This window comes from Odocoileus virginianus, chromosome 12 (genome assembly GCF_023699985.2).
Source record: "Odocoileus virginianus isolate 20LAN1187 ecotype Illinois chromosome 12, Ovbor_1.2, whole genome shotgun sequence".
In the NCBI taxonomy this organism is placed as follows: domain Eukaryota; kingdom Metazoa; phylum Chordata; class Mammalia; order Artiodactyla; family Cervidae; genus Odocoileus; species Odocoileus virginianus.
In genome coordinates this window covers 59,366,527-59,393,433 of record NC_069685.1, presented here as the reverse complement: position 1 = coordinate 59,393,433, position 26,907 = coordinate 59,366,527, and the positions used below count along the sequence as shown (strand labels likewise).

The 26,907-nt window shown below is 53.9% G+C and overlaps 1 protein-coding gene and 1 pseudogene across 5 annotated transcripts in view; both read left to right on the top strand.

Moving 5' to 3' along the window:
• Positions 1–25,752, top strand: part of FAM222A (family with sequence similarity 222 member A) — a 60,782-nt gene extending 35,030 nt beyond the window's left edge. For 3 of the 5 annotated variants that reach the window (XM_070475429.1, XM_070475424.1, XM_070475426.1), the window contains one exon: positions 23,165–25,752. In XM_070475429.1, the coding sequence (XP_070331530.1) occupies positions 23,185–24,483 (1,299 nt within the window). In that variant the 5' untranslated portion in view covers positions 23,165–23,184 and the 3' untranslated portion in view covers positions 24,484–25,752. Of the gene's footprint in view, positions 1–20,631; positions 20,709–21,062; positions 21,202–23,164 lie in introns of all 5 variants that reach the window. The other 2 variants (XM_070475428.1, XM_070475427.1) reach the window with 2 other exon arrangements.
• LOC139037806 (10 kDa heat shock protein, mitochondrial pseudogene) lies at positions 16,411–16,969 on the top strand (annotated as a pseudogene).
• Positions 25,753–26,907: the final 1,155 nt, after the last annotated feature.

Below are 26,907 nucleotides of genomic sequence, written 5' to 3'. Positions count from 1 at the left end.
TGAATTCTCTGAGCACTGCTTTAGATGTATCCTATAGGTTCTAACATGTATTTTTATCAGTACTTTCTAAATACTCTATGAGCTTCCCAGATGGCCCTAGTGCATAAAGAATTCACCCCAATCCAATGCAGGACACATAATAGACTCAGGTTTGATCCCTGGGTTGGGAAGATCCTTGGAGAAGGGAATGACTACCCACTCCAGTATTCTTGCCTGGAGAATCCCAGGGACAGAGGAGCCTGGTGGGCTACAGTCCATGGGGCCACAGAATTTTGGCTTTGATTTCTTCTTTGGCTTCAGGCTCATCTGAGTTCCATCTATGAGTCCAGGTAGTAGGTGCTTTTGTGTTTTGTTATTTCTAGTTCTATTGCATTATAATCAGATAATACTAAGATTTCTACTTTTTTGGACTTCAGTGAAGTTTTCCTTGCCATTTGATCGCTGGGTTTTTTGTGAGTTTTATGACTTTTTATGGGAATTTGAAAAGATGTGGCTTTGTTTTCAGGGCTCAGAGTTTAGTATTTACCAATTATATCTACCCCATTAATTCAGTTCAGTCACTCAGTTGTGTCCAACTCTTTGCAACCCGATGGACTGCAGCATGCCAGGCTTCCCTGTCCATCACCAACTCCCAGAGCCTGCTCAAACTGATGTCCATCAAGTCAGTGATGCCATCCAACCATCTCATCCTCTGTTGTCCCCTTCTCCTCTCGCCTTCAATCTTTCCCAGCATCAGGGTCTTTTCCAATGAGTTGGTTCTTCGCATCAGGTGGTAAAGTATTGGAGTTTCAGCATCAGTTCTTCCAATGAATGTTCAGGACTGATTTCCTTTAGGTTGGATGGTTGGATCTCCTTGCAGTCCAAGGGACTCTCAAGAGTCTTCTCCAGCACCATAGTTCAAAAGCATCAATTCTTTGGCGCTCAGCTTTCCTTATAGTCCAATTCTCACATGCATACATGACTATTGGAAAAACTGTAGCTTTGACTAGAGGCTGATTTGTTGGCAAAGTTGTGTGTCTTTTTAATATGTTGTCTAGGTTTGTTATAGCTTTTCTTCCAAGGAGCAAGCATCTTTTAATTTCATGGCTGCAGTCACCATCTGCAGTGATTTTGGAGCCCAAGAAAAGAAAGTCTATCACTGTTTTCATTGTTTCCCCATCTATTTGCCATGAAGTGATGGGACTGGATGCCATGATCTTTGCTTTCTGAATGTTGAGTCTTAAGCCAGCTTTTTCACTCTCCTCCTCTACTTTCATCAATAGGCTCTTTAGTTCCTCTTTGCTTTCTGCCATAAGGATGGTATCATCTGCATATCTGAGGTTATTGATATTTTTCCTGGCAATCTTGATTCCAGCTTGTGCTTCATCCAGCCCGCCATTTCGCATGTATAATCTGTATAGAAGTTAAATAAGCAGGGTGACAATATACAGTCTTGACGTACTCCTTTCCCAATTTGGAACCAGTCTGTTCCATGTCCGGTTCTGTTGCTTCTTGACCTGCATACAGATTTCTCAGGAGGCAGATAAGGTGGTCTGGTATTCCCATCTCTTTCAGAATTTTCCAGTTTGTTGTGATCCACACAAAGACTTGGGCATAGTCAATAAAGCAGAAGTAGATGTTTTTCTGGAACTCTCTTGCTTTTTCAATAATCCAGCGGATGTTGGCAATTTGACCTCTGGTTCCTCTGCCTTTTCTAAATCCAGCTTGAATATCTGGAAGTTCTCAGTTCACATACTGTTGGAGCCTGGCTTGGAGAATTTTGAGCATTACTTTGCTAGTGTGAGAGATGAGTGCAATTATGCAGTAGTTTGAACATTCTTTGGCATTGCCTTTCTTTGGGATTGGAATGAAAACTGACCTTTTCCAGTCCTGTGGCCACTGCTGAGTTTTCCAAATTTGCTGGCATATTGAGTGCAGCACTTTCCAGCATCATCTTTTAGGGTTTGAAATAGCTCAGCTGGAATTCCATCATCTCCCCTAGTTTCGTTCATAGAGATTCTTCCTAAGACCCACCTGACTTTGCACTCCAGGATGTCTGGCTCTAGGTGAGTGATCACACCATCATGGTTATCTGGGTCATTGATATCTTTTTTTGTATAGTTCTGTGTATTCTTGCCACCTCTTAGTATCTTCTGCTTCTGTTAGGTCCATACCATTTCTGTCCTTTATTGATGCCCATCTTTGCATTAAATGTTCCCTTGGTACCTCTAATTTTCTTAAAGAGATCTCTAGTCTTTCCCATTCTATTGATTTCCTGTTTTTTTTTTTTTTTTTTGCATTGATCACTGAGGAAAGCTTTCTTATCTCTCCTTGCTATTCTTTGGAACTCTGCATTCAGATGGGTATATCTCTCCTTTTCTCCTTTGCTTTTCACTTTTCTTCTTTTCTCAGCTATTTGTAAGGCCTCCTCAGACAGATTTTGCCTTTTTTGCATTTCTTTTTCTTGGGGATGACCCCATTAATTAGGTCTTGTGTATTTGTACTTACCTGTCACAATAGAGAAATGGGTTAGATGCCTACTGGTAATGTGTGCCTGTCTACTATTTCTTGTAGCTCCTAAAGCTTTGGCCTTATAAATGGTGATGCAATGCTATTTAATGCACAGATATTAGTACCTTAAATCTTCATAGTGAATTGCATCCTTCTAGGCTGTATTTAATACTTTTTGGCCTGGATTCAATTTTATCTATTAAGATGGTAACCTCCTATTAAGATGCTTTTTTAATTCAAAGTTTTTCTTGAAACCTTTGCCAGTCCTTTTATTTCAGCCTTTCTGAATTACTTTATTTAGCTGTGACTCATATAATATAGAGTTGAATTAAGCTTTGTGATCCAATCTGAATGCCTTTTAAAAAATATTTAATAGGAGAGTTTAGCCCATTTACATTTATTGATGCGTCAGATGTCTGGTATTAGTTCAGTCATGCTGTGCTTTGTTTTAATTGCTTTGAAAAGTCTTTCCATGTGTGATCTAAGTTCTCTGTGTACCTACTAATCATAGGAAAGGCTGGTATCCTTTTTCCAGCGGTGCAGTGTTAAACAATTCCCTAATTTTATATTTATTTAACACGGCGTCTATTCCATCTACCCTAAAATGAACAAAATGATGAAATCAGTGTATATCCTTCTTCTCTCTATAGCATTTTCTCAGTGTTCACATCATCCTTTTAAACCTCTATTAACTGACTTCAGCTTTAAATATCTTTTGGCCCCAGCTGTTAGAAATTAGGACACCTGTGTATTTATTTATACTTCTGATCCCCTCTCCCCCTTCTTATTGGCACCATTACCTTACTCCCAAGGGCTTGTGACGTTAGCATCCGGTTACATCACCACAGGCCTTTCCCTCTCAGGCTCCTAGACAAATAGGGTCCGTGCTCACCACCAGTTCTCTCGCCTTATATTTTCCATCATCTGAGGCTGCCCTCCCAGTCTACAGCTTAAGGCCTCCTGTGAACCACACTCCTGGAATCCCCACTCGTTCAGCACGGTCTGTAACTTTCTACTTGAATGAGCAAAGAAATCATTCCTGGGTCACTCTGTTTCCTTGAGGATTTTTTTGTAGACCTTGTTCTGTTCTTTTTGACTGTTGAATGTTACCATGGAGAAGTTGAAGCCTGTTCCTTCCTCCTTTAGATTTCATTTTGATCTTTCCGCATCTTTCATGCCGTGACTTTCCTAGCCTGTGTCTTGGGGTTGACCCTTCAGAGTCTGTTTTTTCCTGGAGTCTGTGCCTTTCTACAGGCAGATCCCAGACATGCATTCTGTTATTTCAGTTTCCTTCTTTTGTCTGTGTTCCCTATGTACTCTCCTCTGATTAATGCCTTCCTAACTCTGTCTCCCTTGCATTTTGCTCACTCTTCATCCTGTTTCTCTGCCACCTTTTTTCTCCCTGTGCTCATCCCATTTCTCCTTAAGTTTTTTTTTTATCCTACTCTTTGCATTTTTGCCTTAGAGAAACACTTGCTTACTACATTGTTTGCTTCACAATGAAATATTTAGCCATAACCTTCCTCTCCTCTGTGGCCACATTTTTTCTGATGCGAAGTGGTGGGTTTTTTTTTTTGCCAACCATTATGGCCTTTTCCTTCCCTTTTCTTATATATTTTGATTAGGTCCTATGCTGGTTCAGTTTTGATTACTTGCCTCCGGAGGGTATTTCCAGGAAGACAAGGTGGGGGGCGGGGGGACCTAAGATGTTATATCAACATCCTCAGAACTGAAGGTCCTTGGATGGTGTTCTTTCAGAGATAGGGGTTTAGAGAAATATTTGTCCGCCTCATCAAAAACAGAACAATGACAGATAATCTGGAAGGGCCTTCGGTTTCAAGGAAAAATGTTTTTCATGCACAGCCCCTCTTCCCTCCTTTACACAGCCTCCAGGGAGAACACATTCTCTTTTATAAAATTAGATACTTCACTGAATAGATTGTCCGTGGCACATAATTCAGAAAGCATAAGAATTTACAGTGAAAAATAACTCCCCTTCCCAGAGGAAACCAGCATTAGCAGTTTCTTAAATACCCTCCTGAAAAAATGCATGCATGTAGGAGGGGCAGCAGATACCCTTTATGTAGACATTGACAGCCCGACATGCTTCTCAGCGCCTCGCTGTTTTCTCCTTACTGACGTACCTTGGGGATTATTTCCCACCTGACAGGAAGTGCACCCTTGCTGTCTTCTGCTGCACAGGTGAACATACGTTTTCACCCGGCTATCTGCTGATGGACATTTAGGTTGTTTCTAGTCTCTTGCTCCGCTGAACAGGGCTGCAGTGAATACCACCTTCGTCCATGTATGCATATCTGTGCAAAAATAATATTCCAGGATGGGCTTGCTGGCCCAGACGGTCTGTGCATTTTAACCTCTGATTTTAACCACTGTCCAGGTGCCAGGGTTTCCTGCTTGCCTTCTGCTGCCTGCTGGCTGGAGGCAAGTGCTGGCCATGATGACCCGGGCTGGTCTTCCCTGCTCTAAGGCCGGAACCAGAGAATGTGGTGCGTGTGCGTGCTCAGTCACTTCCGTCTTGTCCGATTCTTTGTGACCCTATAGACCATAACCTGCCAGGCTCCTCTGTCCATGGGATTCTCCAGGCAAGAATACTAGAGGGGGTGGCCGTGCCCTTCTCCAGGGGATCTTCCCAACCCAGAGATGGAACCCAGGTCTCCAGCATTGCAGGCAGATTCCTTTACCATCTGAGCCACCAGGAAAGCCCAAGAATACTGGAGTGGGTAGCCTATCCCTCCCCTCCAGGGGATCTCCCCAACCCAGGGATCGAACCCACATCTCTTATGTCTCCTGCATTGGCAGGCAGGTTCTCTACCACTAGCGCCACCTGGGAAGCCCCATGATGTCCCACTGGCCCTGCCCGCTCAGACGCTTTGACGACAGCTTTGCACTTACTGGAGGAGTTGCTGACTCTGCCTGTAATTGAAGAGCACAGGAAAGAGGGCGGCAGGAAGGGAGACAAGCAGATTGAATCGGGTGCCCAGCTGCCCGGTCAAGGCCTGGACAAGACTCCCGAGCACCCAGGCCTAGGCTGACCCGCTTGTCCCCGTGGCGACCCCCCTTCCCCCAGGCAGAACCCAGACAGGAAGGGCTGGCCCTGAGCCTCGTGGCCAGACCTCAGGCTGTGCTGTTTCTCACTAAGGGACAGAGGTCTTGACTGGGCCACATGCAGTGTGACCCTGGGTGAGCCTGTTGGTCTCGGGGCTGGCATGCTCCCTTCTGTGAAGTGAGGGGCCAGAGCACCTAAGAAGCCACCCCCTGTGATGACGATGGTGTCAGAGACCCAGTCTGAGCCCCCCTTCCACTTCTTCCTGGGTGATGGCATCAGAGCGGCCTGACTGCACAGGGCTGCCCAACACTGACCTCCATGAGCGCCCTGAACGTGCCCAGTGAACCAGAAACGGCTGCAGTTCACCCCTGAGATGCGAGGTCCAGCAGGTGGAGGACCCAGGGGAGGCAGGCAGCCGCGTGTCCAGGAGCCCGGGCGGCTGGCTGCTGTAGCCTGTTCTAGCTGACTGGACAAAGTGACCTGGAGAAAAAAAAGAAAGTGTGGGGGAGAAAACTTGAGGCAGGGAGGCGAAGTCCATCCCCCTTTCCCACCTCAGGCCTGAGACCCAGGGCCGCTCCCAGCTGGGCCGGGGCCCAAACAGGACCCACCCACCCGGGGACCGTCCCTCTACTGAATGTTTGACTTTTTCATCACGGTTTTGATGAGAGAAACTTTGAGTCATGCTCCCCTGAGAGCACGGGCCAGGCAGAGGGCCCCCCGATGGCAGCATGGGGGGCTTGGCTGGTGCAGGGGATGGGGGTGGGGGCCTTACTCAGGGATCCGTTGTCCAAGGGGTGGGGAGGGGCCCAGGCGGCCGCCCGGGAGACGGTGTGCGCTTCCGCCCTCACTCTGCGGGATCTCGGGGGAGGGGTGCAGCCTGTCTGTGCCCCGGCCATCCTCTGTAGATGCGGGTACAGTGACCGCCCCGCCCTCATCCCCCTGAGCCCCCAGGGCACAGGCTCTGAGACCTGATGGTCTGGGGCTCAAATCCTGGCTGGCCCTGAAGGGGATGTGTGTGTGGTCTTGGGCGAGCGAGTGGCCTTCTTGGGGTCTCAGTTTCCTCCGCTGTGATGTGGGAATGAGAAGAAAAGGTGAGAACCCCCAGAGCCTGGCAGCGGACTCAAACCCTCTACCTTGCCCCACCTCCCGCAGAGGCTGGGACCCCTTTCCCCACACCCAGCCCACAGAGGGACCACAGGTTCCCCAGCCTGTCTCCCCAGCTTAAAGGGGAACGCTTCCAAGGGCTGGTGAAGCCAAGAAGGTCCTGGAGCGGCTCTTCTCCCCTGCGCCCACCCCTCCTCACCCGACTCCCCCCCATCACTCCCGACCCCAAAGGCTGGAGCCAGCAGCCCCACGAGTATTCCTGCAGGTACAGCTGCTTCCACTGACACTAATAAAATACGGAAGAAACAAAGCGATTTAAAATTCCAATAAAATGAAAAACCCACCGCTGGCCACGCAGCAAATTCAATTACGTAGCTGTTGCCAAGCGCAGCCTGGGAGATGGAGGGACAGTCCAGGGCCGCCCCCACCCAGAACCGAGCCAGGAGGGGACGGAGGCTCAGAGGTGACAGCCGGGACAGGGCCAGGTGGAGGCAGCCCCCTTTTAAATAAGCTCTCAGCAAACTAGGACAACAGGCAACTACTTCTATTACAGAGGTTTCAACCGCAATCCACCACAGACCAACCCGAGGGCTGATAAAGTCAGAGGAGGACAAAGACCCAAGTCACTGCCTTCCCACACTGTGCGGAGGTGCTGGCCAGCTCAGCAAGACAGAGAAAATAAGTTTTAAGGATTAGAAAATCTCCCTGTAGTGTGGGAGACCCGGGTTCAATCCCTGGGTTGGGAAGATCCCCTGGAGAAGGGAATGGCAACCCATTCCAGTATTCTTGCCTGGGAAATCCAATGGACAGAGGAACCTGGCGGGCTACAGTCCATGCGGTGGCAGAGTTGGACACAACTGAGCAACTAAGGATTAGAAGTTAAATTGCATAGAAGTTCCCAGAGAAGAATTCAGCAAGATTCTCAGAACATCAACTTACAATATAAAGAACTTACTGTATAGCACAGGGAACTGTACTCAGCATCTTATAATAACCTATAATAGAAAAGAATCTAAAAACATATATATAAGTATACCCAAGGATCTGTGCAAATCCTTGTGTATACTTTTTTTTGGCTGCACCACATGGCTTGTGCGATCTTAGTTCCCCAACCAGGGACTGAACCCAGCCTTCAGCAGTGAAAGTATAGAGTCCTAACCACTGGACCACCAGGGAAGTCCCTTGCATATGTTTTAAATCATCTCTAGATTACTTATACCTAGTACAATACTAGGTTCAGTTGAGTTCCGTTGCTTAGTCGTGTCCGACTGTTTGCGACCCCATGGACTGCAGCAGCCAACTCCTGGAGTTTACTCAAATTCATGTCCATTGAGTCGGAGATGCCATCCAACCATCTCATCCTCTGTCGTCCCCTTCTCCTCCTGCCTTCAATCTTTCCCAGCATCAGTCAGTGGCTTTGCCAATGAGTTGGTTCTTCACATCAGGTGGCCAAAATATTGGGGTTTCAGCTTCAGCATCAGCCTTCCAATGAACACCCAGGACTAATCTCCATTAGGATGGACTGGTTGGATCTCCTTGCAGTCCAAGGGACTCTCAAGAGTCTTCTCCAACACCACAGTTCAAAAGCATCGATTCTTCGGTGCTCAGCTTTCTTTGTAGTCCAACTCTCACATCCAAACATGACCACTGGGAAAACCATAGCTTTCAATAGACGGACCTTTGTTAATCTGCCACCGTTTCCACTGTTTCCCCATCTATTTCCCATGAAGTGATGGGACCGTATGCCATGATCTTAGTTTTCTGAATGTTGAGCTTTAAGCCAACTTCTTCACTCTCCTCTTTCACTTTCACGAAGAGGCTCTTTAGTTCTTCGCTTTCTGCCATAAGGGTGGTGTCATCTGCATACCTGAGGTTATTGATATTTCTCCCGGCAATCTTGATTCCAGCTTGTGCTTTATCTAGCCCAGCGTTTCTCATGATGTACTCTGCATATAAGTCAAATAAGCAGGGTGACAATATACAGCCTTGATGTACTCCTTTTCCTATTGGGAACGAGTCTGTTCCATGTCCAGTTCTATCTGTTGCTTCCTAACCTGCATACAGGTTTCTCAAGAGGCAGGTCAGGTGGTCTGGCATTCCCATCTCTTTCAGAATTTTCCACAGTTTGTTGTGATCCACACACTCAAAGGCTTCGGCATAGCCAATAAAGCAGAAATAGATGTTTTTCCGGAACTCTCTTGCTTTTTTGATGATCCAGTGGATGTTGGCAATTTGATCTCTGGCTCCCCTGCCTTTTCTAAAACCAGCTTGAACATATGGAAGTTCACAGCTCACGTATTGTTGAAGCCTGGCTTGGAGAATTTTAAACATTGCTTTACTAGCATGTGAGATGAGTGCAATCGTGCAGTAGTTTGAACATTCTTTGGCATCGCCTTTCTTAGGGATTGGAATGAAAACTGACCTTTTCCAGTCCTCTGGCCACTGCTGAGTTTTCCATATTTGCTGGCATATTGAGTATGCCAGCACTTTCACAGCATCATCTTTTAGGATTTGAAATAGCTCAACTGGAATTCCATCACCTCCACTAGCTTTGTTCGTAGAGATTCTTCCTAAGGCCCACTTGACTTTGCATTCCAGGATGTCTGGCTCTAGGTAAGTGATCACACCATCGTGATTATCTGGGTCGTGAAGATCTTTTTTGTACAGTTCTTCTGTGTATTCTTGCCACCTCTTCTTACTATCTTCTGCTTCTGTTAGGTCCATACCATTTCTGTCCTTTATTGAGCCCATCTTTGCATTAAATGTTCCCTTGGTATCTCTAATTTTCTTAAAGAGATCTCTAGTTTTTCCCATCCTATTGTTTTCCTCTATTTCCTTGCACTGATCACTGAGGAAGGCTTTCTTATCTCTCCTGGCTATTCTTTGGAACTCTGCATTCAAATGGGTATATCTTTCCTTTTCTCCTTTGCTTTTCACTTCTCTTCTTTTCTCAACTATTTGTAAGGCCTCCTCAGACAGCCATTTTAATTTTTTGCATTTCTTTTTCTTGGGGATGGTCTTGATCCCTGTCTCCTGTACAATGTCACGAACCTCTGTCCATAGTTCATCAGGCACTCTGTCTATCAAATCTAGTCCCTTAAATCTATTTCTCACTTGCACTGTATAATCATAAGGAATTTGATTTAGGTCATACCTGAATGGTCTAGTTGTTTTCCCTACTTTCTTCAATTTAAGTCTGAATTTTGCAGTAAGGAGTTCATGATCTGAGCCACAGTCAGCTCCCAGTCTTGTTTTTGCTGACTGTATAGAGCTTCTCCATCTTTGGCTGCAAAGAATATAATCAGTCTGATTTTGGTGTTGACCATCTGGTGATGTCCATGTGTAGAGTCTTCTCTTGTGTTGTTGGAAGAGGGTGTTTGCTATGACCAGTGTGTTCTCTTGGCAAAACTCTATTAGCCTTTACCCTGCTTCATTCCATACTCTAAGGCCAAATTTGCCTGTTACTCCAGGTGCTTCTTGACTTCCTACTTTTGGATTCCAGTCCCCTATAATGAAAAGGACATCTTTTTTGGGTGTTAGTTCTAGAAGGTCTTGTAGGTCTTCACAGAGCCATCAACTTCAGCTTCTTCAGCGTTACTGGTCGGGGCATAGACTTGGATTACCGTGATACTGCATGGTTTGCCTTGGAAATGAACAGAGATCATTCTGTCATTTTTGAGATTGCATCCAAGTACTGCATTTCAGACTCTTTTGTTGACTATAATGGTTACTCCATTTCTTCTAAGCGATTCTTGCCCACAGTAGTAGATATAATGGTCATCTGAGTTAAATTCACCCATTCCAGTCCATTTTAGTTCACTGATTCCTAAAATGTCGACGTTCACTCTTGTCATCTCCTGTTGACCACTTCCAATTTGCCTTGATTCATGGACCTGACATTCCAGGTTCCTATGCAATACTGCTCTTTACAGCATCAGACCTTGCTTCCATCACCAGTCACATCCACAGCTGGGTGTTGTTTTTGCTTTGGCTCCGTCTCTTCATTATTTCTGGAATTATTTCTTCACTGATCTCCAGTAGCATACTGGGCACCTACCAACTTGGGGAGTAAATAGTTGTAAATATAATGTAAATGATATGTAGATAGTTGTAAATATGATGTAAATGCCATGAAAGTAGTTGCTAACGCGCAGCAAATTCACCTTTTGCTTTTTGGAATTTCCAGTCCTCCTTTGAATCCTTGGATACAGAACCTGTGGATACGGAGAGCTGAGTGCATATTTCTAAGGGATATTAGTCTATAGTTTTTTGGTCAGTAGGATCCCCTGGAGGAGGAAATGGCAACCCACTCCAGTATTCTTGCCTGGGGAATCTCATGGACAGAGGAGACTGGTGGGCTACAGTCCATGGGGTCACAAAGAGTCAGACACGACTGAGCAACTAAACAGCAACAACAAATACTAGCCTCACAGAATTAGTTTACAAATGTTCCCTCTGAGTCTCTTTTTTAGAAGAGTTTGTGGGAAAACTGGCATTAATTCTTTAAATGTTCTGTAGAATACACCAGTGAAGCCTTATCTAGGCCTGGGCTTTTCTTTGTGGGTGTTTTGGTTACTAGTTCAATCTCTCTCTTTATTATGGGTCTATAAAGACTTTCTATTTTGTATTAAGTCAGTTTTGGTAGTTTGTATGTATCTAGGAATTGTTCATTTTATCTAAGTTATGATACTATTACATTTACTAAGGAAACTAAATTTATTAAATATTAAGGAATCTGAATTCACAAAACGGTAAATAAATGACCTCTACGGAGAAAAAAATTGTTTATATAATGATAGTTTTTAAAGACCAAAATAGACGTATGTCCTGTGCATGGACAGATATTCAATATGGAGAAGATTTGATCCAGTCCCTCCGTCCTAGCCATCCTGTGCATCACCTGAAGACCTCACGTGGAAGCTGATAAAGAACAGAGGGTCAAGAACAACCAAAGGGCTTCTGATGAAGAAGTTCGGGGCCAGTACTGCTGTGGCTTAAGGCTGAAGCCATGCAGCTAGCAAAGGGAAAGAGGGGACCGGGGGATGGGGCAGAGCGTCTAGAAGTGGGCAAGGCAGGCCTTGCGGATCACGGAGGGTGGGTAGGCATCGCCAGGACTGCTGGTTATCCGGATGGAGTGAATTACACTGGAGCCTTACCCAGCACTACACCAACAGGAACTCTGGGCAGACCGAAAAACCCACACCGTGGGAAGCAGACAGCATTCTTCGAAGAAAATGATAGAACATCACCCTCGGGATAGGAAGGATTTACAAACTGAGAGTGAATAAAAGCACAGGTGCAGGGACAGGTTGGACCATGTTACAATTTAAAACTCAGCAAAATGCACCATGGAAAAGTCAAGATGAACGCCCACCGCACCCCCACCCCCCGACCCGGTCTGGCCCAGAAAGACCTCAACGCAGGCAACCAGCCTTTTCTGAGCACCGCCGGGCACCCAGCCTTCTGACACACATCCTCTCCTTTAATCCTCACTCTGGCCCCTCAGGAGGAACGGAGGCCAGGGAGCTGGGCTCCCCCAGCCTGTACCTGGGGTACCGGGAGTGACACCCGGGTCTGACCTCAAGGCCCACCGGGGCAGTGGGCTGGGGCAGGTCGGGGTGGCTGGCAACCACTCATGGCCTCCCCACCTCCTCCCAGCAGAGAGGCCGGAGAACAGCTGCTCCCCGCCCCCTCCTGGGCGGCCTCGTTAGGGATTCTGCCGGCGCCACCAGCTAATTAGTGTCGCGTTAATTGAGCATTCAGAAGGCTGCCACCTCCAAGGGCAAGAGTGTCGGCTGCAGAGGGGAATGCAGATGTGGGCCGGCTCCTCTGGGTGGGCTGGGGCCAGGCCCTCTGCCCGGGGACCCCCCAACCCCCACCTCAACACAGAGAACAACCGTCCACTTCCCGAGCTTTAGGGAAGCGGCAGCAGGCGAAAACTGGGAGGGCGTGAGAAAGAAACAGCACGCACTGGAGGCCCGCCGTGCTCCGGCGCTGGCACGCCACCCCTCCTCCAGGAAAGCTGCGGTCAGCCCCCGTCACAGTCACAAAGTGTGAGGTCCACCTAGGGGACAGGTTTGCCGGGGGAGGGCGGGGGGTGTCTAGTGGCTCAACCGGAAGCTGCACTCAACTGCCCAAGGACCGGCGTCTGCCCAGTAGGCACCCAGGCTCCTACCGTGAAGCCTGGCGCGTGGGAGCCAGAATCCTGGGCTGGGGTCCTGGCCTGGCCACCCTCCTCCCTCCACCTCCACCGGCCCCCCTTGATGGGCAGGTCCCATGTACCTGCCAGGGCTGAGTACCCCAGATGCGCCCGCACCCTCGGCCTCGTACAGATGAGAAACTGAGGCTCTCACACCCGGCCGCTGCCCAAGGTCACCCCCACGAGGGGCCGAGCGGGGCGTCAGCCAGCCACGGGCCTGCCTCCAGCTGGGGTCCCGCTGCCCACCTCTCCCCGGTCTCAAGCACAGCCCCGCACCCTCCACCCAGGCTCCCCCCACCTCCAACTTCTAGAAGGCAGGCTGCCGCCGAGGTCTCCCTGTAGCCACATTAAACCCCACTCAAAGGGCTGCTTTTAATTGGCTTAATATACTCGTTAATAACTGCGTCTATTTAACACACCTGTAAAAGGCCCATAACATTAACTTAATGGCAGCAACGACTTGCCTGCACTGCCAGCCAGCCAGGCAGCCTTTCAAATTTCCCGACAAGGAGGGGCCACAGCGGGTGGGCCGGCGGGCGGCAGCGGCCCAGGTCACAGAGGGGCCGCCTGTGTTTCTGTACACGGGATCCAGGCTCTGGCTGGTGGCTGCCCCTGCAGGCTCTCTGAGATTCGCTGGAGCCCACACCATCATCGTGCAATGCTCCTGGGGCACCTGCTGTGGTTCCAGGCATTCTCTCAGGCATGAAGGTCCTGAGAAAGAGCAGGGCCTGCCCTCAAAGTCCCCCTAATCCAGCCCAAGAGACAAGCCAACAGCTATAGCAGGTGGTGCAGGGAGCAGGCAGGGAAGGCTGCCTGGAGGAGGGGGCGTCTCGGCTGAGACTAAGAGGGGCAGAGCCAGTAGACCAGGGGGTAGGTGAAGACCAGACCTCTTCTTCCTCCTCCTGGTGCATAATTCAGGCATCTACCATGCACTAGGTACCACATGGAACATTCTACCCCACCCCAGATTTCCCTTCCAGATCAGATCCTGGGGGCACCCGGACATGAGGCACTTCTTCCCAGGGTATGGGGCAGGGGGAGATGGATGCAAGATGAGCAGGGTGTCCGGGCCATCAGCATCAACCTGAGAGAACCCGTCCAACCGTGGCTTCCACAGTGCCCAGTGATTGACAGCAGCAGGGGTCTGAGACATGGATGCCCGGGGCTTGAGTCCTGGCTCACAGGTCCTTTCTCTGCCACCAGAAGTCTCAGACTGGCAGCGCCACGAGCCACAACCCACCCACTGGTGTGTGGTGTGTCCTGCTGGTATCTGAACACTCTCAAAAGTGTTCCCCTCTGGGCATGGCATGCCTCCCCACCCCACCTCAGTCCCTGCCCCTCTGGGGCCTCCAGCTCATTTGCAGTCCATCAGTCCACCAGCAGTCAGCAGAAAAGTGCAGAGATCAGTGTCTGCAACCCCTGTCTGACTCCCTGTTCATGAACATCCCATTCCTCTTCCGAAACGCAGGGCCGACCTCCCAGGGCCTCCACGGGGCTGGCAGAAGGGTGAAGCCCTGGGTGTTTGGAGCGATGCCAGGCCAGAGGTGACCCTCAACAGGTGGGGTGGCCAGTCAGCATGCAGAGGAGACCTGGGGACACCGTGCAGAGGACAGGGGGTGGGGGGCCTGCAGAGGGAGCGCAGGGCCAGCTGGCCTAAATGCCACCCTGAGCAGCTCGGCTTCATGCCAACGGGGGCTCATGGAGGTCTTACAGGGAGAGGCAGTGCGGGTTTTCGTGAATTGCTCACCAACAACCCAGGCACCCCTGCGGGCAGGCACCCTTGACAGTGCTGACAACAGCTCTCCAAGGTCAGCGGTGGCAGTCTCATCCCCATTCTACGCAAGAACAAACCGAGGCTCAGAGAGGGCCGGCGGCCTGCCTGGCCTCACACAGCCAGGTGAGTGTGGCAAGCCAGGATTTGACCACGAGGCCTTCCCAGAAAGCGGCCAACCGCCCTCTGCTCCACCCAGGAGCAGATGCTGGCCGCCGACACAGGTGGAGCAGAGGGCAGTTGGGGAGTCCTGGGCTGCTCAACCCCAACCCCACCCCCTCCAGCATGGCAATTACAGAAAAGCATGGAGAAGTAAAACACCTCCTTCCCAGGCCAGACGCTACTGGCATCCAGGGCTTTTCCCCTTGGTGTCTCGGCCCGACCCCCTTTGAGAGGGAAGGAGGGAGGCAGACAGCCCCCTCTGTGGCCTCTTTCCATGTCCCCACTTCCCGCCTCGTCAAGAGCCCCCCAACACCCCAGCTCGGCGCGCAGCGGGGCTCTCCTGGGTGCTCTGTCTCCCAGGACGGTCGGGCTGCTCCCAGTGTGACCTCTTCTTGTTTCCCACCCAGGAGCCTCTGAGGGGTCGCGTTAAAACCCTCCTCAGCTCACGGCCCTTCCCTGTCCCCAGCCCTCCCACGTGGAGCAAAGCCCGGGTCCTCTCAGTGGCCCCCGCCCCGAGGCCCTCTGTGCGCCCCCTGCCTCTCCGGTCCATCTCCTACGACCTCCCCTGCCGGCTCGGCTGCCCACACGAGCCTGTCCGCTCCCCCTTCAGAGTCACCTCCTTCTGCTCTCCTGATGGGCCACTTAAATCAGGGAAGCCTCACCGCTGACCGCTGTGTCCAGAACAGGCTCCCCCGTCCCGTCCCTCTGCATGCCCCTCGCCCAGCTGTCCCGGCTACTGTCTGCATGGCAGGTCACCCCAAAGCCCAGCGGCCTCCCGCGCCGTCTCATATGCTCAGACTATAGGCAGGGCATGGTGGGGTGGGGTATCTGCGCCGTGATGCCACTGGGGACAGGGTTGAGGGGAGGCAGCCCTGCCGAAGACCCAGGCCCAGGCTGGAATCTTTGGAAGGCCTGTTGTTCAGTTGCTTAGTCATGTCTGACTCTTTGCGACCCCATGGACTGCAGCACGCCGGGTCTCCCTGGCCCTCACCATCTCCCAGAGTTTGCCTAAGTTCATGTCCATTGAGTCGGTGATGCCATCCAACCATCTCATCCTCTGCTCCTCTCTTCTCCTTCTGCCTTCAATCTTTCCCAGCATCGGAAGGCCTGCACCTTCATAAATCGGGTGGTGGATGCTGGCTTTTGGGGCTTTGGGGCACTGAAACCCCCAAATGCGGCTTCTCCACGTGGCCCGAGCTTCCCAGACCAGGAATGGACGTCCTGAGAAGCAGAGATCCACTGGATCTCTGGGTGGAAGCCAAATATACCTTTAGGACTGAGCCACGACACTCACCAGCACCATTTCTGCTACCTTCATTCATTAAAATCGAGTTGCTTAGTTCATGTTTAAGTGGAGGAAAGTTAGGCTCCGCTGCCCCTGGGGAGAAGTGCTGAAGAACTCTGGCCGTGTTTTAAAACCACTGCACCTGGGGACTTCCCTGGCGGCCCCGTGGCTAAGACTCTGCGCTTCCAATGCAAGGGGGCACTGGTTCGATCCCTGGTCAGGGGGGTACTGAGATTCCACATGCCGCTCAGTGTGGCCAAAATAAAATAATAAGAAGAAAAAATAATGTTGTTGAGAAATTGCCTGACTTAAAGAGTCCTGTAGACAGTAGGTCTCTCCTTTTGCCTGTGGCGTGAGTGCAGAGTGCGAACTGCGGCAGCCGGAGTCATGGCAGGACAGGCATTTAGAAAGTTTCTTCCCCTCTTTGACCGAGTATTAGTTGAAAGAAGTGCAGCCAAAACTGTAACCAAAGGAGGCATTATGCTTCCAGAAAAATCACAAGGAAAAGTATTGCAAGCAACGGTGGTAGCTGTTGGATCAGGCTCTAAAGGAAAGGGTGGAGAGATTCAACCAGTTAGTGTGAAAGTTGGAGATAAAGTTCTTCTCCCAGAATATGGAGGCACCAAAGTAGTTCTAGACGACAAGGATTATTTCTTATTTAGAGATGGTGACATTCTTGGGAAATATGTTGACTGAAATAAGTCACTATTGAAATGGCATCACGTGAAGCTGCCCATTCCACTGAAGTTCTGAAATCTTTCATCATGTAAATAATTTCCATGTTTCTCTTTTATAATAAACTAAGGATATCCAAGCTAATGACACCCAGTGTTTAAAATTTAGTTTCACTGTACTGGTATAAACATTTCCAAATAAAAAAATATAAATCAATGGTTAAAAAAAAAATAAATAAAAAATAAAGAGTCCTGTAGAACTTCAGGTTAAACTACCTTTAAAAAAAAAAAAAAAAAAAAAAGCTGACCGCACCTGCAGTCTCCTTCACAGGGCTGTCGCTGCCTCACATATACGTTACTGTCTGTCTCCCTGAACTGGGGCTTCCCAGTGGCTCAGCGGTAAAGAATCCACCTGTCAATGCAGGAGACATGGGTTCCATCCCTGGGTCAGGAAGATCCCCTGGAGAAGGAAATGGCAACTCACTCCAGTGTTCTTGCCTGGGAAATCCCATGGACAGAGGAGCCCGGCGGGCTACGGTCCATGGGGTCGCAGAGGGTGGGACATGACTAAGTGACTAAACCACCACCACTATCCCCGCCTAGCTCCAAAAGGGTAGACACTTCAGCTTTGCCGCTGCTTGTCTCCAGGCCCAGGACGGTGCCTGTGGGCAGGAGGGGCTCAGGAAATAACCGAGGCACTCCGGCCTGGGCGGGGGCTCATCTCCACGGGGCTGTCTGTGGCTTCATTCCTCCCAAGACCCAGCTCTCCCAAGGGTGGAGACTAGTGGGTAACAGGCACTCCCAGGCTGGACAGGTTCCTTCTGGCCAACCACAGCCTCGTCGTGCATTCAGCAAGGCTTCCCTGAACAGTGGACAGGCCAGCTCCGTCTGCTGGGGTAGCAGATGAGCCCAGGGCAGGTGGCATCTAACTGTAGCCACACCAGACAACCACCGAACCTTCGCCGGGGTTCCCTGACCCAGCTCGGGGAACCCAGGAAGGTGAGGCCTGCAGGGCCACAGGGCCCTTCCTCTGCCCCCTCCCCTGGGCAGGTGGTCCCGGGCAGAGCTCCCCTGGACATGTGCTCGCCTTTGGGTGACCCTTCACTGCGTAAAAGCCCACCGCAGACGGCTGGTTTGGCTGGTTGCTCTGGGAGAGGCCTTTTTTGTGCCATATTTGTCAGAATGGGGCTGTGCGATGCCCCTGAACGCTAGCGGCTGGGCTCACCTCCAGGGGAGGGTCTGGAGCCTCTTCCTCGTGGGGCTTGGAGGCCCGGCCTGGCCCAAGTGGCCAGGAACCCGCCCACCCCCAAGCCGCGGCCACTGTCTCTGCTGGGCAAGGCTGCATTTGAGGCCGCGGGTGGCTCTGGAGAAAGCCCTTCAGCAGCAAGGTGTGAAACAAAAGGGGCTGCAGATGCAGGGCTCACAAGGCGCAGTGATCATGCCAGGTGTGGACCAGGGTGGCTGGTCCGTGGTCACCTCAAGGCGAGCACGTGTCCAGGGGAGGTCTGCCTGGGGCCACCTGCCCAGTCACCTGTCCTCGGACGGGACGCCTCCCGCCTCTCTGAGCCTCCAGGCTGACTTGATGGTCCCTCCTCAGTACTTCCTGCCTCCCCAGTCTATGGAAGAAGACCGGGGCGGGGGAGCCTCCTGGGTCTCCCGGCCTCAGCTGGGGCCCATCTTGGGGTACAGGGGGAGGTGATGATGACGTGGAAGCCGAGCCCCAGCTCTGCCCTCGCTGGCTGTGTTTCGGGGAGGTCCAATTTCCTTCCTCTGTAAGATGGGGACCCGGATCAGTTATCTACTTCTGTGTGGCAAGTCGCTCCAGAACTTAGCGGCTTAAAGCAGGGGTCCCCACTCTCTGGGATTTAATGCCTGATGATCAGAGGTGGAGCTGATACTAGAAATGTAGTGCACAGTACATGTAATGAGCTCAAATCCTCCCGAAACCATCCCCGCTCCCAGCCCTGTCCCAGTCTAGGGAAAACTTCTCTTCCACGAAACTGGTCCGTGGTGCCAGAAAGGCCAGGGACCTCTGGCTTTAACGGGTCAGTCATTATATACTGTCTCCTGGTTTCCGTGGATCAGGAGCCCCCTAGCTGGTAGCTCTGGTCCGTGTCTCTCGTGAGGCTGCAGGCAGATGTCGGCAGGGGCTGCAGTCACCCGAAGGCCTGCCCGGGGCTGGAGGACTTGCCTCCCCAGGATGCCTCACGTGGCTGCCGGGCCTCGTCGCAGGCTGCTCCTGTGTCTGCACGGGCGGAACAAGTGATCCTGCCCTGGACGTCTCGCCCCTTCCCTTCCCTGGTATCTCGCAGGCCACCCGGGTCAGCCCCGTTGGAAGTGGAAGGGCATGCACACCGTGAGGCAAGAACCACCGGGGTCTGGGGACAGGTCTTGGAGGCTGCCTGCCAAATGCCACCACTTGTCTGCTGCCTTATCTGTGGACTGGGACCGCCTCCCAACCCCTGGGAGCCGTCAGGTGCTGCGAACAAGAGGCGCGGGGCAAAGCTGTAGGCCTGGAGCCTCGCACATACTAAGCGCTCACAGAGGACAGCCTCTCTTGGGGTACCACCGCCATCAGCTCCCACAAACGCTGGAGGGACCCCGACTGGCTGAGAGCCCTGCTGACCAGCGGAGGGCCAGGCGGGTCCCTTCTGTCCATGAATGGAAACGAGAAACAGGCATTGCCGGTTTTTTTTTCTTCGTTTCCTCCTTCTTCTTAAGGTTTTAAACACCTAATTTATTCCATCCATTAGATAGATTTTGTAGATTTAATCATTTTCACAGTTGGTGGCTCATTGGATACTCAAGATAAACTCCAAATGAAAGTATAATGGTGAGGACAAATGAGTTTTCACACCACAATGGCAGAAACTTGCTTGGGAAGAGAGTTTAAGGGGAACAAAAATACATACAGATATCATTTTTTTCCCCCGGCAGCCGCTTTTGCTGACTATAGTAGGTTACCACAGTTAATTTCACCAGTTTTGTTCATCTGTAAAATTGCATAAAAGTGACATTTTTGTGCTCATTATAGCAACTGCTGATTTATGGCTGGTAAATGAAGAACTGGGCCCTTTTTTGTGGGACTCTCCGAGCGGCGCTAAGTGCCCATGAAATTGCTTGTATAATGTAGTTTAAATCCAATCTCGGAGAAAGATTCCCCCGTTGGCCAAAGTGACATTTCCATTCTCCACACCGAGTTTATTTTAGGCCACTTGTGGGGGGTGGAGGCGGTTGCCCCAGGCAGGGTCAGGATGGGGACCTGGGGTCAGCTCCAGCCGCCCTGCTCTCATCAGGGCCACAGGGATGGGTGGGTACTCTGTCACCAGCCTCCTCCTTCTCCGCTGCCCTGCCCAGCTCAGGGCAGAGGAGCACGGTCCTCCTGATACACGATCTTTCTGCCCTGCCCCTCCCCAGCCGAGAACCTTCCATGGACGCCGAGGCCTTAGCCCAGGGCTCCCGACACAGCACAGCTGACCCCGCATTCAGGCAGTTCCTTGTGGCCGGGTATCTGTCCTGGGCACCGCATCCCTGACCGGTACCCACGAGGGCCATAGGGCCCTCTCCCCACGTTAGGACGACAGAACTCGTCTGCGGACGACAGGGCCAGTGTGCCCTGGGGACAGAACCATCGGGAATTCCTGCCCCACGGTGAAGAGGCCCTGCTCGGGGCTGATGCCCCCCTGAGCGGCCCGGGGTGGCCTTTCCTCCCCGCACGCCTGCCCTGTGCTGCTGTTCCTGCTCTGGTTCAGCATTCCCACAGGGGCAGGCCGCCTCGCCTCTGCACCCTTGCCCATGTGACTTCTGCCTGGAATCCGTTCCTCTCCTCCTTCCTCACCCCTTCAGCCCTGCCCCAGCAGAGATGCTCTTCTCTTCCAGAAAGCTGTCTCTGGAGCTCCCGGGGGTGAGGCTCCCTGTGTCTCCCCATCATAGCACGCGGTTTGCTCAGATTGACTGTGAGTCCTCGGGGGGGTCTGCCTGCCAACGTGGGAGATGTGGGTTCGATCCCTGGGTCGGGAAGATCCCCTGGGAGAAGGGAATGGCAGCCCACTCCAATGTTCTTGCCTGGAGAGTCCCCTGGACATAAGAGCCTGGTGGGCTACAGTCCTTGGGGCCACAAAGAGTCAAGACACAATTTAGCGACTGAGCGCATATGCTCACATCTGGAGGGATTGGGGGTGAGGCTTGGGGAAGGTGGGATGTGGCGGGTGACATTCCCATTGGTGGGGAGGTGGTGGGGCTTGCACTCTGTCCCAGCCATGATGCCAGGCCCACCTGTGCACACACCTGCCCCTTCCTCTCCCGGGAAGATCCTGTTGTGCCAGGCAGATGGGGAGGGTCTAAACACGTGGAGAGACCCACTTCTGCTGAGGCTCCACCACCTGATTTGTTAAACCTCACAGCGGCCAGGGGAGGCAGTGTTAGCAGCAGCATAAACCCATTTTACAGGTGAGGAAACTGAGGCTCAGGGTGGTGAACCCCTCCCTCCCCTCCCTCAGGACTCACTGTTGGGCTCCAGGGGATGCCCTTGGCGGGGTGGGGGCGGGGGAGGCAGTGCGCCATGAAACCTTGTTGGGTCCTCCTCACCCAAGGGCCCAGCCAAGTCTCAGTCTCCCAGCACCTGCTGTCCGCTGCACCCCCAGGGGGCCCCTTGGCACAGACGTTCCCCGAGGCCACCCTACAGACCTGGCACAGTCATCCCCGTTCCATAGGTGGGGAAACTGAGGCCCAACCAGACCAACCACTTGTCCAGGACCACAGAGCCCCACAAGCAGGCAGGACCCCACCCAGGCTGCCAGCTCCAAAGCCCTGGGTCTCTCCACCCGCCTCCTGCAGGCCCTTCACCTCCCTCCCCACCCCAGAGAGGGCCTCAGACAGCACTGAGCAAGGTCTTGGGACCGGGAGGGACTCGGAGGGGGGGGGAGACGGGGGTCTACCCACCAGCCACCTGCTTCTCCCCACTGACAGTGGGGACAGCCGGTCTGTCACACAGAGGACGCCCTTGAGGGAATCCCCTAGTGGTCCACTGGTTAGGACTTGGCGCTTTCACTGCCAAGGGCCTGGGTTCAGTCCCTGGTCACGGAACTAAGACCCCACGTGCAGCACAGCATGGTCCAAAAAATAAATAAAAAATTTAAAAATAGAGTGCATCCTTCAGCTGAGAGGCTGATGGCCCAGATAAAAAGGCAAGGGCTCCCACACTAGTCTAGCAGGTGACAGGTGGTAGACCGGGGAGGGGACGGGCAGCCGTCAGGGCAGAACCCCTGCTCCCTGGCCGCCTGTTGGTTGAATGAGGGACCGTAAGCACCAGGACAAAAGCCAACAGTGGCAGCTCGCCCCACGCCAGGCACGTACTGGGCTGTTCACACAGCAACTCACGGAACCCTCCCTGAGGCTGCGGGTCGTCATCACCCCATTCTATAGACAGCAAAGGGGGGCACTGGAGGAAGGAACACCCACGAGGGGTGTTACGATGAAAGATGGCGCCAGGAGGGTGGGGTGGAGGGGTGGAGCCCCCAGAACACCCAGTGTGGTGGTGGGGGTGGGGGGGTTATGTGCAGAGCCGGCAGGAGATGCGGGTTCGATCCCTGGGTCGGGAAGATCCCCTGGAGGAGGACATGGCAACCCACTCCAGTATTCCTGCCTGAGAAACTCCATGGACAGAGGAGCCTGGTGGGCTACAGTCCATGGGGTCGCAAAGAGCCGGATATGACTGAGCCACTTAGCACGCACGCGCACACACCAGAAATGACCCAAACGCCACCAGCAGTAGGAAGGACGAGCAGAACGTGTCCTGCAGTCACACTGCAACACCCCTTGGCCACAGCTCCCCCATGAACCTAAAAAAGTAACCTTGAGTGGGACAGACGGGAGAGTGTATGATCCCCGCTCACCTGTGCCGACACCAGGAGCAGTCAGGATTTCAGAGGGCCGTCCCCTTGGTTCCCTTGCTGTGGTTCCTGTCTGAAGGCGGGCATAGGGACTGCTCGGGGGACTGGCCACCGCCCCCCCCCTTCCCCGACCTGAGTGCCACACAAGTGTGTTCCATGTGTGAAAGTGCAGCAAGTCTGTGATGTGTGCAGTTTCCTTGATGTACTTTGCGCTGTGATGCAAAGCTTAAAAATTTAGAAAGGAGTACTTTCCCGGAGGTCCAGTGCTTTAAGACTGTGCTTCCAGCTGCAGGATCCCTGGGTTCGATCCCTGGTCGGGGAACTAAGATTCCACATGCCACACTGGTACGGCCCAATTTTTTTGTTTTAATTAAAAAAATTTGAATGAATGAAGGAGCAAGTAAGGGGCTGGAAAAAGCAGAGGAGGGGCGGCTGGGGAGCCCTTCCAGGGAGCCATAGGGGGCGCGGCCTGCAGGCCGGCCCTCACCTGTGCGTCCTCCCCTCCCCATGTGCCCCTGCAGGCGAGACGGTGGCCAGCTCCATGCATTCCTCCCGCTACCCGAGCCCGGCCGAGCTCGACGCCTACGCCGAGAAGGTGGCCAACAGCCCGCTCTCCATCAAGATCTTCCCCACCAACATCCGCGTGCCCCAGCACAAGCACCTCAGCCGCACGGTCAACGGCTATGACACCAGCGGCCAGCGCTACAGCCCCTACCCGCCGCACACGGCCGGCTACCAGGGCCTGCTGGCCATCGTCAAGGCGGCCGTGTCCTCGTCCTCCGGCGCAGCCGCGCCCACCGGGCCCGCCAAGAGCGTGCTCAAGAGCGCCGAAGGCAAGCGGACTAAGCTGTCGCCGGCCGCCGTGCAGGTGGGCGTCGCGCCCTACCCGGCGCCCAGCACGCTGGGGCCCCTGGCCTACCCCAAGCCGCCCGAGGCGCCCGCCCCGCCGCCCGGCCTGCCCGCGGCCGCGGCCCCCGCCGCCGCCGTCATCCCCCTGCCCGGCCGCGGCCTGCCCCTGCCGCCCTCCAACCTGCCCTCCATCCACAGCCTCCTCTACCAGCTCCACCAGCAGTGCCAGGCCCCCGGCGCCGCGCCCGCCACCTGCCAGGCCGTGCCTGGGCCCCCGCCCAGCCCGGCCAAGCACGGCCCGGTGCCCGGCTTCCCCCGCGCGGCCTACTCGGCCACGGCCGGCCCGCCCGAGTGCCGGAAGGGCGCCGAGCTGGGCCAGGGGAGCACGCCGGCCGCCTTGACGTTGGCCGGGGCCGCCAAGCCCGCGGGCTACGCGGACGGCGGCCTGGATTACCTGCTCTGGCCCCAGAAGCCGCCCCCGCCGCCGCCGCCCCCCCAGCCCCTGCGGGCCTACGGCGGTGGCGCGCTGGCCAGCAAGTCCCCCGAGGCCTGCGGGGGGCGGGCATACGAGCGGGCCAGCGGGTCGCCCCTCAACTGCGGCGTGGGGCTGCCCACCAGCTTCACTGTGGGCCAGTACTTCGCCACTCCCTGGAACAGCGTGCTGGTGACCCCCACCAGCGACTGCTACAACCCCGCGGCTGCGGCGGCGGCGGCAGCAGCAGCGGCGGCGGCGGCCGGGACCGAGCTGGGGCCAGGGGTGGCCCGGGAGCTGGCGGGGCCCCCGGCCGAGACCCTCTCGGGCCTGCCCAGCAAGAGCGTGTGCAACACGGCCGTGCTCAGCAGCAGCCTGCAGTCGCTGGAGTATCTCATCAACGACATCCGGCCGCCCTGCATCAAGGAGCGCATGCTGGGCAAAGGCTACGAGACGGTGGCCGTGCCGCGGCTGCTCGACCACCAGCACGCCCACATCCGCCTGCCGGTCTACAGATAAGGGCGGCGGCACCCGCACCGACCGACGGGCCGAGGAGGCAGGGGTGGGCGGGGAGAGGCAGGCCGCAGAACAGGGTGGGCGGCACGCGGGGCGGTGGGGATGGGGACAGCCCGGCCCCGGGTCCGAGTGCCCCCCACCCCGATGTCCACAGGGAAGCCAGGCTGGCGGCCCGCCAGCTGCCGCCGATGGGGAGTTCGCCAGGTGACCTCTCGCTCGCCGACGCCCCTCCTCACCATCCGCTGCCCCGGCCCACCCCCCGGGGAGGCCTAGGGGCAGCCGCCCCCCAGGTCCATACCTCTCTCCATCCAAGCTGGCAGAGGCCGGGAGAGAAAAGAAGCGGTTCTTCCCGGCTGTCCAGGAGAGGGGCTCAGGCCTCAGTGGGGCACAGGAGGAAATGTGATGGTCTGGGGCGGGGGTGGGATCGGAGCAGGCCCCTCTCCCCGGGCTTAGCTCCTCCCTCTTGAGGTCCCAGTCTCCAGGAGAAAGAGCAGCGGGGGCCCACAGCGACCCCCCGCCCCCCCACTGCCTACTCCCAGTGAAGATCAGACTACAAGAGGCTCCAGAGAATGCTGGTCCACCTGCTCCTCCCCTTCTAGACCCTCCTGCCCTCCCCACCATGCCTTCCCCACACAGAATCCCATCTCCATTCTTCAAACCCTGGACCACCACCTTCCCCTTTCCCAACAGGACCTCTTATGGGGGGGCTGCCGGGCACAATTGTGCAGGTTGTGTCCTGCACAAGGGCAAACTCATCCAAGGAGACGTCATTTGCATCCTAGACGTGTATGTTTATGACAGCAAATTTTCTGAATCTCGAGGAAGGGGCAGCATTGATCTGTTCGCACAAAGGCGCCATAGGGGCTAACAGTGTCAGAGGGCTCAGACCCTGCTTCCTTCAGGGGCCCTCCCAGGAGCCAGTGCCAGGGCAACCTGCTGGTTTTAACTGGGAGATCCAATCCACCCCCTTTTCCTGAAGCCTCCCTCCAAGGCCTGCCGCACACCACTTGGGAGGGGGGAATCAGGCAGGCATGGGGGAGCCCCCCATTAAGTCCCTAAGGCCCAATTTCCCCCAAGTCCTGGCCCCTCTGGCACTCTGGAAGCGGTACTGTATCTCTCTCCAAGGCCTGTTCAAGCACTAAGTGCATTTACGAATCTCTGAGAATGTTTTTTTTTATATACTAAAATTGACCATTATATTCTACTGTGAGAAGTACGGTCTGCACTATATTGTTTTAAAAACGAAGAGAAAGAAAAAAAAAGGAAAACACAGATGGTGTCTCAGCTGTGGGATTGTTTCGTTAAGCTCTTGTGTTTGTTCGTTCTTCCTTCCTCCACGGCCCCCAACCCTTCCCCCGCCAGGAGTAAATTGGGCTGTCTTCTTCCCCGACAGGGCTCAGAGCCCTGGGGAGCAGGACGGGAGTCTCCTGGCACCCCCTCTGCTGGGCCACTTTGTAGGCGATATTTCATTTGCTGCCCTAGGTCTTCTGACCCCGTTGACGTGTCAGCCACTCACCAGGGCCAGCGATCAGTCCATAGGGCAGCCGAGACAGAGCCGAGCCTGGGCCCCTCTGGCTCATTCCCTGAGGGGTACGGAGGTGGGCTGGAGTTGGTGCCCCCGGCGTCACTAAACTCCCTCCTCAGTGCCTGGCACCCTCTGTGCTTCCCCGGAGGCAGTGTGACTTGGGGACAGGCCAGAGTGGCTGAGCAGTGGCCATCTCCCTGGCCAGCCCCAGCACATACCCACCCCATTTCCCGGGGGCCTGGCGATGTCCAAGAGACCACCCTTGCCCCGGGATGCTCAGCGTGTATCAGGCGCTTACTGGACATTCTCCTATACACAGCATCCCTTGGGAGCCTCGCCACTGCTTGTAAGGTGTGCTGTGCTAAGTCACTTCAGTGGTGTCTGTCTGTTGTGACCCCATGGTCTGTAGCCCGCCAGGCTCCTCTGTCCATGAGGATTCTCCAGGCAAGAATACTGGAGTGGATGGCCATGCCCTCCTCCAAGGGATCTTCCCCACCCAGGGATGATCCTGCGTCTCTTAAGCCGACTGCGTTGGCAGGCGGGCTCTTTACCACTAGCACCACCTGGGAAGGAAGCTTGTAAGGTAGGGGGTGTTCTAGAGGAAGAAGCTGAGGCTCAGAGATGTGAAGTGATCTGCCTGAGGTCACACAGCAAGTCTGCAGAAAGTTGGGATTCAAACCCCATGGCATAGACTCTTATTCACATCCTGCCTCCCTGACCTGCTGGCCCAATGTCTGAACAGAGGGGATCAGGGGGTGTCCCCAGTCTCATTCAGGCCTGCCCGCTCATGCATGTAGCCCGTTTGGATGCATGGCAGGGTTTGGGGAAGAAGAGGGACAGAGGGGACACCCTGGATGTGACCTTGCAGTGGGGACATCCACCTCCCTAAGGCCAGGCCCCAG